The following is a 14,817-nucleotide window of genomic DNA, read 5'->3' on the forward strand; positions in this document are numbered from 1 at the left end:
GCTGGCTCCTACCCTGGGGGTGTTTAAGAGGAGATTAGATGAACATCTTGCTGGGGTCATTTGACCCCAGTATTATTTCCTGCCATGGCATGGGGTTGGACTAGATGATCTGCTCAGGTGCCTTCCGACCCTAGAAACTATGAAATCCCACTTGAATCCTCCTCTACTCTGACACAGATCCATTTATAATTACCCTTTGCTTGTAGTTACTGAGCCAATATGTATCCACCTCTCAGAAATTTCATCTATCCATGTAAAATTCATTTCTACGGTCATGGAGAACTTTAACAAAAGCCACACTGAAGTCCAAGTACATTATGCCACTGCATTCCCTTCATCCATCCAACTGGTTACTTCGTCGAAGTAGATTAAATTAGTTCAGCATTTTTTGTTTTTAATGAGTCCATGATGATTGCTAGTGATCAATCTTTCCTCCTCCAAATGTTTACAAATTGAGACCAATATCTATTTGAGTACTGAGGTCCGGGTGACTGGTCTATAATGCCCCAGGTGTCCACTTACATTTTTTACAGGCACTACATTAGCCCTTTTCCAGTTCTCTGGAACCTTGTCTGCCTCCCACAATTTTTAAATGTTATTGCGAATGGCTCCTAGATCCTTTCGACTTGTTCCTTCAGCATCATGAGATGAATTTCATTAGGACCTGGTGACTTAAATTTATTCTGTTAATCAAAAGATCTCCGACACGCTCTTCAGTTACCATGACCTCAGCCTTTCTCCTTTTTTGTCTATGTTATTTTATTAGCCATCAGGTTGCAGTTTATTTTTGGGGAAGACTAAGGCAAAGTAGCCAATGAGTAGCTCTGCCTTTTTTTGCATCTTCTGGTAATAGCTTCACCTGACTATTAAACAATGGACCTTATTTTTTCAGAGCACTATATATATATATAAATCCCCTTCTTGTTGTCTTTTAAGTTCCCCCTCCAGGTGTAACTTATCTTTTATGTTTGTTTTCCTGATTTTGTCCCTGCAAGTTTTTGCTATGACTTAGTGATGCATCTTTCCTTCCACTGCCTGTAAGTTTTCCTTCCGATTTTGCAGGATCTAAGGAGGTCCCTGCATATCATATCAGTCTCCTCTGGTTTCCACCATGATGAAATAGTTTCTTGTTGAGGTTTCAATGTTATGCCTCTTTAGAAGCTGCCATCCTCCTGGGCCCTTTACTCTTTAACCTGCCCACAGACCTTTCCCTGCTATTCTCTGAATTGGCTGAATCTGCCTTTTTAAAGTCCAGTATTTTCGTTCAACTAACCTCAGACTTCCTCTTTCTCAGAGTGATGAATTCTATCATACCACAATCACTTTCTCCCAAGTTTCCAAACAACTTCATGTTCTCAATCAATTCTTCCTTGTTGGTCAGAGTAAGAACCAAGATAGTTGTGCTCTGTTCATTAAGAACCTCCTAGACATTATGTTGACTGTACTATTCTTCCAACAGATATCAGGGAAGTTAAACTCCCCCCTTAGTACCATCTCATAATGTTTGGATGTGCTTGTTATCTCCCTGAGTACCTCATCCACCTCTTCTTCCTGAATTGGTAGTCTATAGTAGACCCCCATTATAATATTACTGCTGTTCTTTTCCTTTTCATCCTCTTGCTCTGGAAGGCAATGCCTCAGGGGATGCAGTCAAAAATCACATGGGCTTCTTGCTGCCATGGCACACTGCAAATTCCTGTCTAATTCCTGCACAAAAACATTGTTAATTTAGGGTTGAGACTACTGCTCAAATGCATTTTCCACCTAAATGCCTATATTATCATGAAACCGCCTTTCTGACCAACTTCAGCCAATGTGACACCCCCCTCTAATGTCCTACTGGCTACCCCTGGATTCTATGACAGCTTCAGAATAATTTTGGAAATGAGATTCTTAGTGAAGGAAACAGCAAAATGAACGGCATGATCATTGTTTTCCACGTGGTGTCTCATTCAGTGGATTCTGGCTGCCCCACATTTGGTGCTTGGAGGATTGCTTGGAAGGTTGCAGGATTTCAGTGGAGGCAGTCTAAGTGCATGACAGAAATTGGACGTGGAAGCTGTAGGCCCTGGCACTGGGCTTTCAGCACCTGGGAAAGAAGAGTGGGGCTCTTGGCGAATACTTGAGCCAGAGGGTTCTGCTCAAATGATCGACAGCGGAACAGCTAACAATGCTGACGCTCGCTGCTAAACTTCACCATAAACACCCCCAACGAAACATACAAGGCAATACTAGCCTCTCAAAGCTGTTATTTCAGCTTGTCTGCAAACTCAGGCAGGCCTCATTTCATCACTTACAACTGTGATAGTTGAAAGGTTTTCTTCACAACCAAGAAGCCGCATAGAAGCTGCAGCAATTAATGCTGCCACCACTTCCCCTGCTGCAACACTTCTGGAGAGATGACACAGTCCATCAGGCCAGAGGTTGAGCACCACTGTTTTATACTTCTCCAAGGGGTATATAGGGTTCCTATACCCCCTCTGCTTGGGCTGTGTAGGAGCCCTAAGTTATCTCAGGCTACTCGGCTACGCTGTCCCTTTTCTGAGATACCTGCCACTCCAAACACTAATCCTGATTGCTGCTCCATGCATAGGATTTCTTAGATAAGTTTAAACTTGCATGACTGTCAGACCTAAGACAATTGGACTCTTCTGTTAAAGGTTTTTAGAGACAGCAGCAAATGGAAATTAGTTATATGTTTTTAACCATAGCAGTGATGAACTGCTGCAACTGATTCATAAGGGACACCCCTGTCGGTTCTTCTGGCACAGAGTCCCCAGACTGGGTGTTTCTAGAAGAGCTTGTGGTTGAGAAAAAGCAGATGTTAGGCAGATTGCAAGAGATACTGGGCAAGGCTTTGGCCCGTGCTCTGCATGTCAAGTTAGCCTAAATAATTACAGCAGTCCCTTCTGGCCTTAATGCCCACAAATATGCAACAGCTCTTCAGTATCTGGATTTTAATACCATGGTCTCACTGGAATGCAGCTTACCTCAGATCCATGCCATAGACCCTCTGCTCTCACTGCCCTGAAACACGTTCCTGTCTCCCACCAGGCCCTCAAAGCCACTTCTCCCCAGGTGTGGTGCCTGGGTTAGGATCTCTGCCCTAAGGCTCTCTTTGGATCTTCCCCACTCCTGTGTTCTGCTCTTTCTTCCCATCTGCATTTCAGGCACACTGTGGTGTACCACTTATTTACCTGGCTGGCTTGCTTGTGACATCTGCACTCCTGCAAGCATTGGCTGCTGTGGGGTTGGTGCACCTGATATCTGGACCTGCTGCATGCCAGAAGCCCCTGCTATGATGGGGCCAGTGCCTGGCTGACCTGACTGGACAGGCCCCCCTGAGCCTGGAGGCCTCCGGTTGGACAGGCCTTTTCCAAATGCCACTGCTGCTACCAAGGCATTGGTGTCAGTAGGGTTGAAGGTTTGCTTGTTTTGCCGTAAACCTGCAGGGAAAGAAGAGACTTCTGGTGCATTTCAACAAGCCCACAGATGCTTCTCAAGAGGCACCCTCAAGTAGGAAAGGAGCTTGTGCCTGCAACTATGAACCTGTACCAATGTTAGGACAGAAAAGAAAGGAAGGATGGACCAGCAGTAGGGATCCCCCTCCCCTCTTTGGGAAGAGAGCAAAGTAAAGTAGCCATGACAGCTGGGCTACCAGGCTTGGACTCGGTTTCCTCTGAGGTCTCTACCTAAGCCACCTCCTTACTGCTGCACACAAACACCCCCTGCATGCATTGGCCCAGCCACCACCCTCCTCCTCCCACTTACAGAGAGCATCTGACTTCAGTCCCAGGCAGCACCATGCACAATGTCAACAATGCACAAAGTAATATTACCTCTGACCATTGTGGGAGCATAGCTGGGTGCACAGGATAAGGGCAGAATGCAAGGTGACAGGACAGGCTGACAGTATGTCCAGAAAGACCATTATACACAGGATATGAAATACCAAATGGGAGCTGCCACCTGGTATATTCTGGACTCTCTCAAGTCTGGCTAAAGAGTTTCCATACTCTCCTACCTTTGCACAGCACTACTGATTCATTTACCGTGAATTAGAGTGCTTTGCTTGCAAATGCGAGTAAATAAGTGTCTAATCTCCCATGGGCATCTAAATCAACCTTACAGAAGAGGCCAGAATGACACTTCTGGCAGGGTCAGTATTCATCAATCTGGTTTCCATGAAGCAGAGAAAACCTGGACAGGCACAAATGAAACCGTTCTCCCACCTTCTTGACTCCTTTCCAAAACAGAGTAGTCACAAGCCCAGATGCCTGTTGACCCTTCCTCCTCTTCCTTTCTGTACTTCTGCTCCCTTCTGGCTCCAGGGGCTGTGCAATACCAGGGCCATGCCTCTCACACTGGCCCTGCGGACTCTGCACTTGCCTTTGCCTGGTACCCGTACCTCCACTTTCAGACTCCCGTTCCTCCTTGCTGATTTTCTCCAGCAGATTTGAACACATTTTGTTCAGGCTCTGGATCTGTTTCTGCAAAGTGAAAGCAACCAGAAGATGGAAGGACATCTCTAACCCAATACCAGTCAGCAAGGTTCATGAACAAACCCTGTCCCAGCTCCTGCCCGAATGAATACAAGTGCTTCAGTGGTGGAGTCCAGGGAACATGCTTCTAAGGCACAGAGCAGGGGATGCTATATGAGGCAAGGCAATCATTGATCTTTCAGAGCAGGACATGGTTAGGGTGCTACTGCATTGGAAGGAGGTTGGAGAATCTGGGTCAGCTGGAGAAATCACAAAAAGAGAAAGGAAGAAGGCCACAAGCAGAAGGAAAGAATAATTGGAGTAGGGAAGAACAAGGGCTGCAGCAATTCAGGTGCCAGACAGAGAAAGAGGGAACCTGGCGACCTACGGCTGGGCTAAACCCTGTCCTCAGGACAGAAGCCGGGGCAACATCTAGTTGTTTTCTGCCTACCTGTGCCACATCAGGACTGATTCGGGCTGCATCCGTGATCAGCTGCTTCTCCTGCTCCTCCACTTCTGGGTCAGGCTTGGTCCGCAGATGGTCAGGCACCACCTCATGACTGAAGACCGGCACGCGCCCTTCTGTCTGTCGCTGAAACAATGGGACAGGCCACACTCAGGGCCCAATGCCGTTGCACAGCCAAAACAGGAGCCAGAGCCATACTGGCAACTGGCATCCACAAAGCTCTGGACCGTTGGGGCACTGAGACTTATCTGGCTTTCAGACTGCACCCACCACTGCATTACCAAGCATTCTGAGAGTTGCCTGTCAGGATGGCAACCTCAACAGACAGGCCTAGTTAATGGTTCCTTTGGGCTGGGGCTGGCTGCTCACAGTGGGGGCAGGAGGGAGGGGAGGGATCCAGGATCTGTAAGGCATTTCCTTGTTGGTGGGGGAAGGGAAGGGAAGGGACAGGACATGATCCAAAGTGTTGACTCTTGCTGGAATGAGGTCAACTGACCCAGAGCCCCTGAGTAAGCAGTAAGGAGGTCTATGTGTACCCAAGGGGAGACTGTTTCTCTGCAGGCCTCAGCTTCATGGCCACTGCATTTTTGCAACCTGGAACAAATATAAAATGCATCCAGATGAATGCTTGTGGGGGGAGCGGTGCTGACAAAACAGCACTGGGATGACCCATCCCTCCCTCCCCAAGGACTGCTTGTTCATCTCCTCATGCTACTAGAGTAGGGAAAAGGCTAAGCACAGACAGGTGCAAGGAGTGCACCTCTTGGACAACACTTAGTAGGGAGTAGATCTGCCAGGTTCTCACCATGATTTCCTCATCCCGGTCTGGAGACAGCACCAGGGGGATGATGACCTGGTTACGCAGTAGCGGAGTCTTCTCATGCTTCAACACTTTGTTCAGTGTGTTCAGCTGTCCTGAGAGCAGTGCAAAGCTGTCTAGTACTGAGGGCCTGGAACAGCAAAAGGGAGGGTAGACCTGGAAAGGGACATGGGAGACAGGTGCAGCACATTCCTACAGCTTGGTCAGGTCATCATCTACTTGGCTCTAAGAGACTCACAACCCCTCTGTTTCAGGGGAGAGGTGGGCACTGGTATTCTGGAAATCCTACTCCAAAAGCAGAAAGCTCAGGCCAAACACTAGTGCATGAGTGTAAAACCAACCTTACCCTCTGTACAAAGCCAGGGGAGCATGATGCAGGGCTGTTCCCAGTTCTACTGGAAGGGGAGAGGAGGAAGAGTGCCTGGGTGCTGCAAGTTACACACAGACCAGATATCTTCCTCATCACTGTTGCTACCCTAACACAACCTGTAGGGCAGCAGCCAAGACATGGGCTTCTAACAAGCAGAGAAAAGAACAAGTTTTTAGCTTGGCTACTGACAGTAAGACCCCTCACAGACCCTTCTAGATAAAGGTGTATTGTAGGGATGCCTGTGATCACAGGGGGCTGAACCCAATGGCTTGGAAGATCTCTTTTGGTCCTAGGCAGAGGACCTGAGGGTTACAGTGGACCAGAAGTAGAATATCAGCCAACAGTATGCTCTTGTTGCAAAAAAAGCCAACAGCATCCTGGATTGCACCAATAGGACTGCCACTTGTAAGTCAAAATAAGCAAATCTTTTGCACTGTTCAACACTGGTGAGGCCTTCCCTAGAGCACTGTGCTCAGTTTTGGGCCCACACATGACGAAGGATGTGGACAGTTTCGAAAGAGCCCAGCACAGAGTGGCAAAAATGATTAGGGGCCTGGGAAGCAGAATGTGTGAGGAGAGGCTGAAAGAACCAGGGTCCTTTAAACTGGAGAAGAAAATGCTGAGGGAGGATCTGAGGACAGTCTTCAAATACCTGAAGAGTGATTACAGAGAAGATAGAGATGGGCTTTTCTCTGTGGCTGTAGGAGACAGGACTAGGAGCAATGGCTTCAAGCTACAGCAGGGAAAATGTAGGCTGGAGATGGGGAGGAATGTTCTGACTCCATGGATAGTCAAGCATTGGAATAGGTTGTCTGGAGAAGCTGTGGAATCTCCATACCTGGAAATTTTCAAGAGCAGCTTAGACTTACTTGGCTGGGATAATTTAATCAGGGGTGATCCAACTTGAGCAAGGGGCTGGAATAGATGTGACCTTGCAAGGTCCCTTCCAGCCCTACTTTCCTATGACCCTATAATTCCTTTGAAACAGACTATGTTTCAGGCTGCAGGCTTGTTTGATAAATCCCATCAAAGCCCCCTTTAGCTTGCACTCCTTGGAGGATTCACTAGGAAAATTCTGACAATGCTGCAAGCCACTTACAATGCAAGATATAAACATTAGCAGCACTTGATATTTGTGCTAGCAGCTGATGTTAAGTGGAGAGTGCATCTCTTGATGAGCAGGTTGGCCACCTTGCCCTTACGCATCTTCAGAAGGTGAATGCCTCCTCTATGCTCTACCTCACCACATCTTGGCAAACACTGTACTAGTGGCAGGGGTAATGTAGCAATCAAAGGCCAGGAATAAGAAATGGACAGCTTCTAACTTAAGGCATGTACTGACCTTCCAGATACCTTCCCCATATAGATTTCACTTAAGGTATACCCAGCCAATGAAATAAGTGGGCCCTGAAGAGAAAATGGTGTTGACAGGACCCTATCACTGTATAATGCTGAAGTAAATAGATGTGGCTTGGAGTTCTGAGACCAAGGTCCAAGACCTGCTTAGTCCCATGGTAACAGTTACCATTAAAAGTAGGTAATTTTTAATTACATTTTCAAGGAAAAAGAGATATAAAAAGATGGAGTAAGGCTTTTGTTTTTAACAGAGCTAGAGCTCTTCATTTATTTTCTCTTAGTTGTTTTCGCAGGGAAAACATCCTGTATGTTAGTTTTTTCTTTAAAAAAAATAAATGTAATAAGTGTCCTTTTAGAGGAAAATGCCACTTCCTTTAAGGCAAAAGACAACAAACACATAACAAGAGAACAGCAGAGTGCAGCCTCTGGATCTAGAGATGACTACTACTCACAGTCTTGCTGCTGTCTTTTCAGCTGCTGTTGCTTTTAGCTGCCTCTTTGGTTGCTAGCTTAAAGCAGCACTGCAGAACAATCAATTGTGGCTAGATAAGCCACTTTGGATCAGAGAGCAAATCTGTCCTGCCCAGTATGAAGACGCTTCTACTTCTGTTGATCCCTTGGGACTGCCATTTTGTTCAGAAGGTCAACTGCTGAATCTAATGCCTATGTTTCTCCAGAGAAGGTTGTGAACACCTCTCTCCATTCATAATCACATGATCTCTAAATGGCAACCTCAGCAGGCACCAATACAAAAAGGTAACATTAAGATTTTTTTTTTGGCTTCTTTAATGTGATTTAACAGCTGGAAATAAGGGCTGTGTGATCTGCCAGGTCTCTGCAACCCCAGCAAGTGGCCCATGAAACAGTTTGGGAACAGCGTGCATAACAGAATAAAGCAGCAGGGACTCCCCACCCCAATACAGGCACAGACCCTTACCAGGTGAGACGGTCATACTCATTCTCTAGCTTATAGATGAAGCTGACCAAGGAATTCTTCAAGTCAGCCACCTGGCTGATAAGTGCTTCAAGGGTCACCTCAAGCTGTTTCTCTTCCCTCTACAGAAAGCAGAAAGACAGGGATTAGGTCATGGCTTAGTACTTTCCTTGCTGCTAGATCATTTCCCTTATGTTGGGGCACTGATTCTTTCCTTCATTTCCCAAGCTCCACTATATCTGATCTCCACCCTTGCTTCAGCTAAGGCTCAAGCCACTACCCACCTTCCCTGCCATTTACTGCTCTCTCCTTGGGCAACTGCTGCTTCCAGTTGCCAGGGAGCCTCTGTTCCCACTGTCATTTTTTAACTTGTGAGAAGTGCTCCAACACTCTGGTGATGAGGGATGTCCAAACATCTGGATGCACAAAACCCCCTGACTACCACCTTTCACCCCAAAGAACTTCAGTCACTGTATACAGCATCTCCACAGACACCCTTGGGGATGGCAGGTGGCAGAATCTGTAGCACAGTCTGCCACCCACCAGAAGATGGGAGGGTCTCACAACCAATGGCACCAGGCAACCTCCTGCCTTCCCCCCCTCCCACCTTCTTCCAAAAGCACTCTGGAATCTCAGCTACTGCAACTAGTTTGCACAACAAGTTACACAAAACACTTCATAACACATGTTTTAAGACCCCTGCCCCAGTAAACTGCTAACACAAGACTGACGGGTGATAAACACAACCTCACCGAAGAGGGTGGCTGAGAGAAATGATTGAGAAAGTAAATCCTTCCATCCTGTCTCTCTCTGTCTCACTCCACACTTGGTACTGGGCTTTATTTTATGTTATTTTTTTTGTGGATGGTGCCAGGCCAGAATAGACTTCACTGAAGAACTTGCTAGGAATCTTTGATGGTCATGAGAAGATGAGAGCTTTCCCCTGAAGGCCACTCTTGGGTTCACTGAATTCTGTTTAGCTAGGTCACAGAAGTACATGGACTGGATACCTGGGCACTGTTACACTGGAAGTTCAGAACACCCCATGTGTCCTCCAAGCTGTAACGGAGCCAATGCATAACTCATTTTGAACACTGTGTGTGAACTCACTGTCGTTTATATGGAGATAAATGAAATTAAGAGCAATTTATGACTGTCCATGTCCAGCTGTCTTCCGTGCCACGTGCCTTAACCTCTGCTAACACAACCTCAGAAGCTTTTAGCCTTTCAAGAGCTGACTGGACAGAGACATGTATAACAGCTAGAAGAACAAGAGCCTCTCAGGAATCAAGCCCAGGTCCTGGAGACACAAGCCTGACTAGGTTTCAGTGTTAATCTGCGAGAGACCTAGAAAATTCTGCCCTTCATTTCAGTAGGGCTCATTTGGAGGCTTGGCTTATCCCAGCAGGACAGTCATGGTCTGCAGAATATTCCAAAAGCTGATTCACGCCTGTACTGCCATGAGGAAATGAAGTACTCCCAGCATGAGAGCACCAGTGGTCTCACCAAGAGCTGCTATCCTGCATGCACTGGAGTGGCATAACTTCAAACTACATAACAAATCCTTAAAGTGGTGTTAAACACTTATTATGCGGCTCACTGTTACCCCACCCCAGGACAGGATTCTCTCTGATCTGCACAACCCAACTCCTGTTCCCTTAAGATGTGGCCACTCCCCACAGATGTAGCTCAAGTTGAAGTCCTCCAGGATTCCTGGATCTCACATCCCTGCCTGTAAAGCAGAAGCCTGTTCTGGCTCCCCAGCCCTCTAGTGGCAACTCACAGCTACGGCTCCTAGTCCTGCCCCTGCTCACCAGGCCTCTAGTCGCAAGTGACAGTTGTGGAGGTGGGGGACAGTCAGAGAAGGTTTCTAGACTAAGGGTGTGATTGCTCCAAAATCCAAGCTAGTACTAATACTGATCAACATTTGTTAGGGCCTGTAACAAGGCGCTAACTCCCTAACTGCTAACAACTTCTAGAAGTGCTGGACTAGTTATCCATGAAAATCTATCAAGAATAGTTTACTATTATTTTTCCTGCAGCTGAGAAGGGAGATAACAGAGAAACAGTGGGATTTAATAAGCAAAGAGTAAAGCTGGGTGCTTAGATCCATTGATTCTCCAGGCCTTTTACGTTCCTCACTCAGCCTGACCCACATTCTGCAGCAAAGTCCCTGAGGTATGTAGTGCCGTCCTATGCTTTTTTTTAACTGAGTTTATTAAACTAAACAAAAAGTAGAATAAACTCCACTTTCTTAGTGCTATCCACATGGAATTAATGTATGTCAGGCAGTGACTCAAGCTTTTAGTTTTCACTGAGCTGCAGAATTCTGTGCTAAGTATATGTAACTTTTCGTTGCAGAAACTGTCAGAAGAAAAACCAGGGGTTCTGGAAAATAGGGGACAGGTGAGTTTCCAGCATGCACCCAGGAGAGCAGTTTTGGATGCACATTTTAGCTATTCCTGCTAAAATGGCCAGCAGTGAAATAGTTAGCACCGACTGTGTGAATGCTGGCATAACTAGGTTTTAGTGTTAATTCCGAAGATGAATGGAACTGTTCCTTCCTCTAAGAAACTGCTGCAGGCTCTCTGCAGACTGACAAATGTCACTGTATCAGGACGCATTCAGCGCATATTTGGGAGGTTCTTCACAGCTCCAGGGGTAAGACTACATGAAACCATGAAGGTCGACCACAGACAGTACAACTCTGGAATACATCATTCTAACTGTACCTCTGATTCCTCACCCATATCACAGGGGCAGTTCTGCTGTTGATCCACTTTAAAAGAACATGTGCAAGGGCTGTTAGTCTCCCCATCACTGCTAGTAAAGTGTAAGCACATACAAACAGGAAAACAGCAGTTTGCTTCCTCCTCTTTTTTTTTTGTACGTGCCACCCACAGTTGTAATGCCCTCTGGGACCGTGCCTTCCCCTCACACTGTTACAGACCTAGCAAACAATCATGCTGCCACCACATCTGACGATCCTGGCAATGGTGTCACCATTTCTAGAGGCTGCAGCCATTGAATGTCAAGTAATTGTAACTGGTGCATCAAACTGCATGGAGCCAGTTAAGTGGGCAGGGCTGCCACCACCACAAAAAACATTTGGAGAGTGTTAAGAAGAAGCCCATACAAAGGGATTATGGCTGCACAGTCACTCACTTTTTAAAAGTGTTGCATAATTTGGGCTCCAGAATGTCTGTAATAACTTTAAGGACTGGGTCACAGGCAGTCTGGACTACTGGTTAGGGCAGTGGGGGAAGAAGCAGGAGTCAGGGGCGGAGTCTAAAACATGAGCTAAGTCAGGTTTTGGGAGTCAAATGCCAAGTTATGAGATCCAAAGCGAAACCCAGAAGCAAATTCCAAAATTTAGGCCAGGTCAGAGTCCAGGTTATCAGATCCAAGGGAAAATCCACAAGCTGGAGTCCAAGAACACAGCCAAGCAGGATCAGGAACAGAGACTTCCCAAAGGAGATCTTAATCAGAACTGACGGCTGGCCTAGAGCCTGCTGCAACAGCTGGAGCAGAATGGGGAAGCTGCTCTTCCAGCAGTCAGTCAGAAGGCCCAGCCTATGGCCAGTTGGAATCATTAGTGGGGTTAGGGCTGCCAGTCAAAGCCCGGGCCTAGGCACTTAGCCCAGCTGGGCTGCCTGTTAGGGCCCCTGACATTCAGCTTTCATTAAAATAAGCCCCCTGGCCTTTATGGCTGCAAAGCTCAACTGGGTAATGAGAAAAGGAGTCTCAAAAAGAGTCACCATGGTGGATTCGGCAGACAGCCTGGAACAGTATCTCAGAGGGGTGAGTAGTTAGCTGTGGCAGTCTGAAGTCAGGCAGAAGGCAGGGCAGGGTAGCATCTTATTTGACTAATAGCTCAAAGAGGCATAAGCAAATTCTAAATCAATGAATAGATGCCAGGTCTATTAGTAGCTATTAAACAGAAGAGTCAAAGATGTATCCTCTGGTATCTCTAAACCAATGACAGTGGATGCCAAGTCAGGTAATGAACAGGGGATAGTTCACTCAAGGTCAAGGGTATCAAACTCATTTGGCCCCATGAGATGGAGAAGTGGTGTAGGACTGGTCCATGGGCCAAATGACTAGTGCAGAGCTGGCCCCATGGGCCAGATTTGTTCTATGCACACTCCCCTCCCCTCCATGAGGAGTCTTACCTTTCTCATGTGATGGATGTGCCTGTTTTATGGAGCAAAGTTCTAGGAAGTCGGGTGTAATGTTTGTCAGCTTTAGCTTTAGGTCACCTTTCTGGTGACCACCTGAAGCTTGGAGACCAGTTTGAGAACCTCTGCCCTAGATATAACCAGTTCAGTGCTCTCCCTATAAAGCATCCACTCCTGTCATTGTTGGAAACTTGGGAGGACAAGGCAAAAGAGATTCAAAAGTTTTCCAACAGCCATGACATAAGCAGCTTCTTCACTGCAACCACAGCTATCTATGGGCCAAGCACAAAAGAAGCCATTCCCCCCACTCCCTCCCCAATGTCAGGATGGAACAAGACTCCTAAAAGATAGTCCCACTATCAGCACATAATGGAGGAGCGCTTTCAAAAGCCCTGAACTGAGATTCTAATGTTGAAGACGATACCATCAAAGCCATTCCACAATGCCCTGTATTCCACCTTGCAGATCTATTAACTTATTAAGAGGCCTTGAAAGCCATTAAGCAGATGAAGACCAACACAGCATGTGGCCCTGATGGAATACCAGCTGAAATTTACAGGTGAGGTGGATTTGATTCCAAAGACAGCTAAAAATAAATTTACTATTACAATGCACAACAAACATTGCACTGATGGTAGGATTTTCTCATTTTCTTATGCAAAGGGAGGAGTTTCCCACCAACATCTGCAAAGGCTACTTATCTTCCAGCTCTCCTTATGTTCTTCTGTTTTCCTCCAATGTGTTACCTCCCCAAAATTGTGCAGCATCTAAATGTGCAGCAGTGGCTTAATTGTGGTCAATCTCTATGTTGTTGCATATAGTGCTCAAAATGGCAGGGATAGCTTTTTTGATCTAAGAACCTTGAAAATGTGCCAGTAGATGAAATTTCTGCAGTTGAACTGGATGAATCCAAGGATCCTACAAGTGAGGCAATTTCAGTGGTTTCTGTCAATAAGACCTAGCTATCAAGATCATTTAAATTCCTATTTCAAGCCTCTCAGTGGTTCTACAACATTCTTCCATAATTACCACTGCCCTCAGCACTGGCTGACTGAGAACCAGCCAGTCCTGCTTGGGGGAAGAATGGGAATTCAAGAAACAGCACCACTTTCTCCCTCCTTTTGGTCTCTGGTATTTAGGACGGGTAAAATGGGACAGTTTGAAGTCTCTTTTGGTCTGACAATCCTTCTCAGGCCTGGTCTTGGGAGCATTTTGAGAATGGCACCTCAAACTTCTGCATCCAGCTCTGACTGAATCTGGAAGTTCTACAGGCCATCTCTTTCTTCCCAAATGCCCAAGACAAAGTCGAGGCACACAAAGTACCTTTTGTGAAACATCCTCTTTCTGGCAGGTGCCTAGAGCACCAAGGTCAGGAGAGCTGGATCTTGGGAACTAGTTTACAAGGCAAGCATTAAGACCAGTCTTTCTTTCTGCAACCATCATTCATAAAGGCAGGACTGTGATAGATAGGAACTCAAGCTCATAAAACAGAGGTTTCTCTATTGAAGCAAAATATTGGTTAAAAGTGTTACTCAGACTTAAATCCACACGGCAGATTAGCTGTTCCTGAAGTGAGGTAACAAAAGCATCCAACAAGTCAGAACCTCAGGAACCCCAAGGGAGCAACAGAAGTGTGCATGTGTGTGGAGGGATCCGGAGCAGATTGGTGGAGTGGGGAGGCAGCCTGACATTTCCTCCTGCTAAGGCAACCCTTGCAGTTTCAGGGTAATTCACACTACAGACAAACAGCTTATGGTTGCACAGAAACTGCAATAGCAGGTACTTGATAGAAATGGGAGCAGGGAGGTTCCCACTGTACTAAAAGCTGTATAGCATAAAACAAATAACAAACCCCGCCCAAAGATGTACCCAATGAATGAGACAAAGAGGCTTTGCTGGTCAATGTCTCAGATTATTAGCAGGAACCTGGGCTTTCCATTTTCCATGGAAAAAATGAAGGAAAATATGGATTTCCCCCTTTACTGGAGGCAAACAGATTTATCATTTTAGCAAAGAAATCCATGGATTTCGCAGTTTGGCAGTGAGTTCCCAGAAGCCTGGCAAAGCTCCAGCCCGCAAGGGGCTGGGGGGAGTGGGAGGAGAGCACTCAGGCAAGGGGCAGCAGGTAAGTGTGTGAGGGGGTTGAGGCTCCCATAAGGAGGGAGTTGGGTAGGGCTGGGGAGTTGTGGGGGGGCGGGGAGTAGATCGGAAG

The 14,817-nt window shown here is 46.5% G+C and overlaps 1 protein-coding gene across 2 annotated transcripts in view; it reads right to left on the reverse strand.

Annotated features, from left to right (window-relative positions):
* MED8 (mediator complex subunit 8) overlaps nt 1-14,817 on the reverse strand; it is a 23,397-nt gene that overhangs the window by 3,135 nt on the left and 5,445 nt on the right. The window contains exons 2-6 of one of the 2 annotated variants that reach the window (XM_019531273.1): nt 8,431-8,549; nt 5,753-5,897; nt 4,933-5,073; nt 4,409-4,490; nt 3,198-3,446 (exon numbers count right to left, since the gene is read on the reverse strand). In XM_019531273.1, the coding sequence (XP_019386818.1) occupies nt 3,198-3,446; nt 4,409-4,490; nt 4,933-5,073; nt 5,753-5,897; nt 8,431-8,549 (736 nt within the window). The remainder of the gene's footprint in view (nt 1-3,197; nt 3,447-4,408; nt 4,491-4,932; nt 5,074-5,752; nt 5,898-8,430; nt 8,550-14,817) is intronic. The other variant, XM_019531274.1, reaches the window with a different exon arrangement.

The sequence above is a fragment of the Crocodylus porosus genome, unplaced genomic scaffold, assembly GCF_001723895.1.
Source record: "Crocodylus porosus isolate Cpor-Errol unplaced genomic scaffold, CroPor_comp1, whole genome shotgun sequence".
Taxonomy (NCBI): domain Eukaryota; kingdom Metazoa; phylum Chordata; order Crocodylia; family Crocodylidae; genus Crocodylus; species Crocodylus porosus.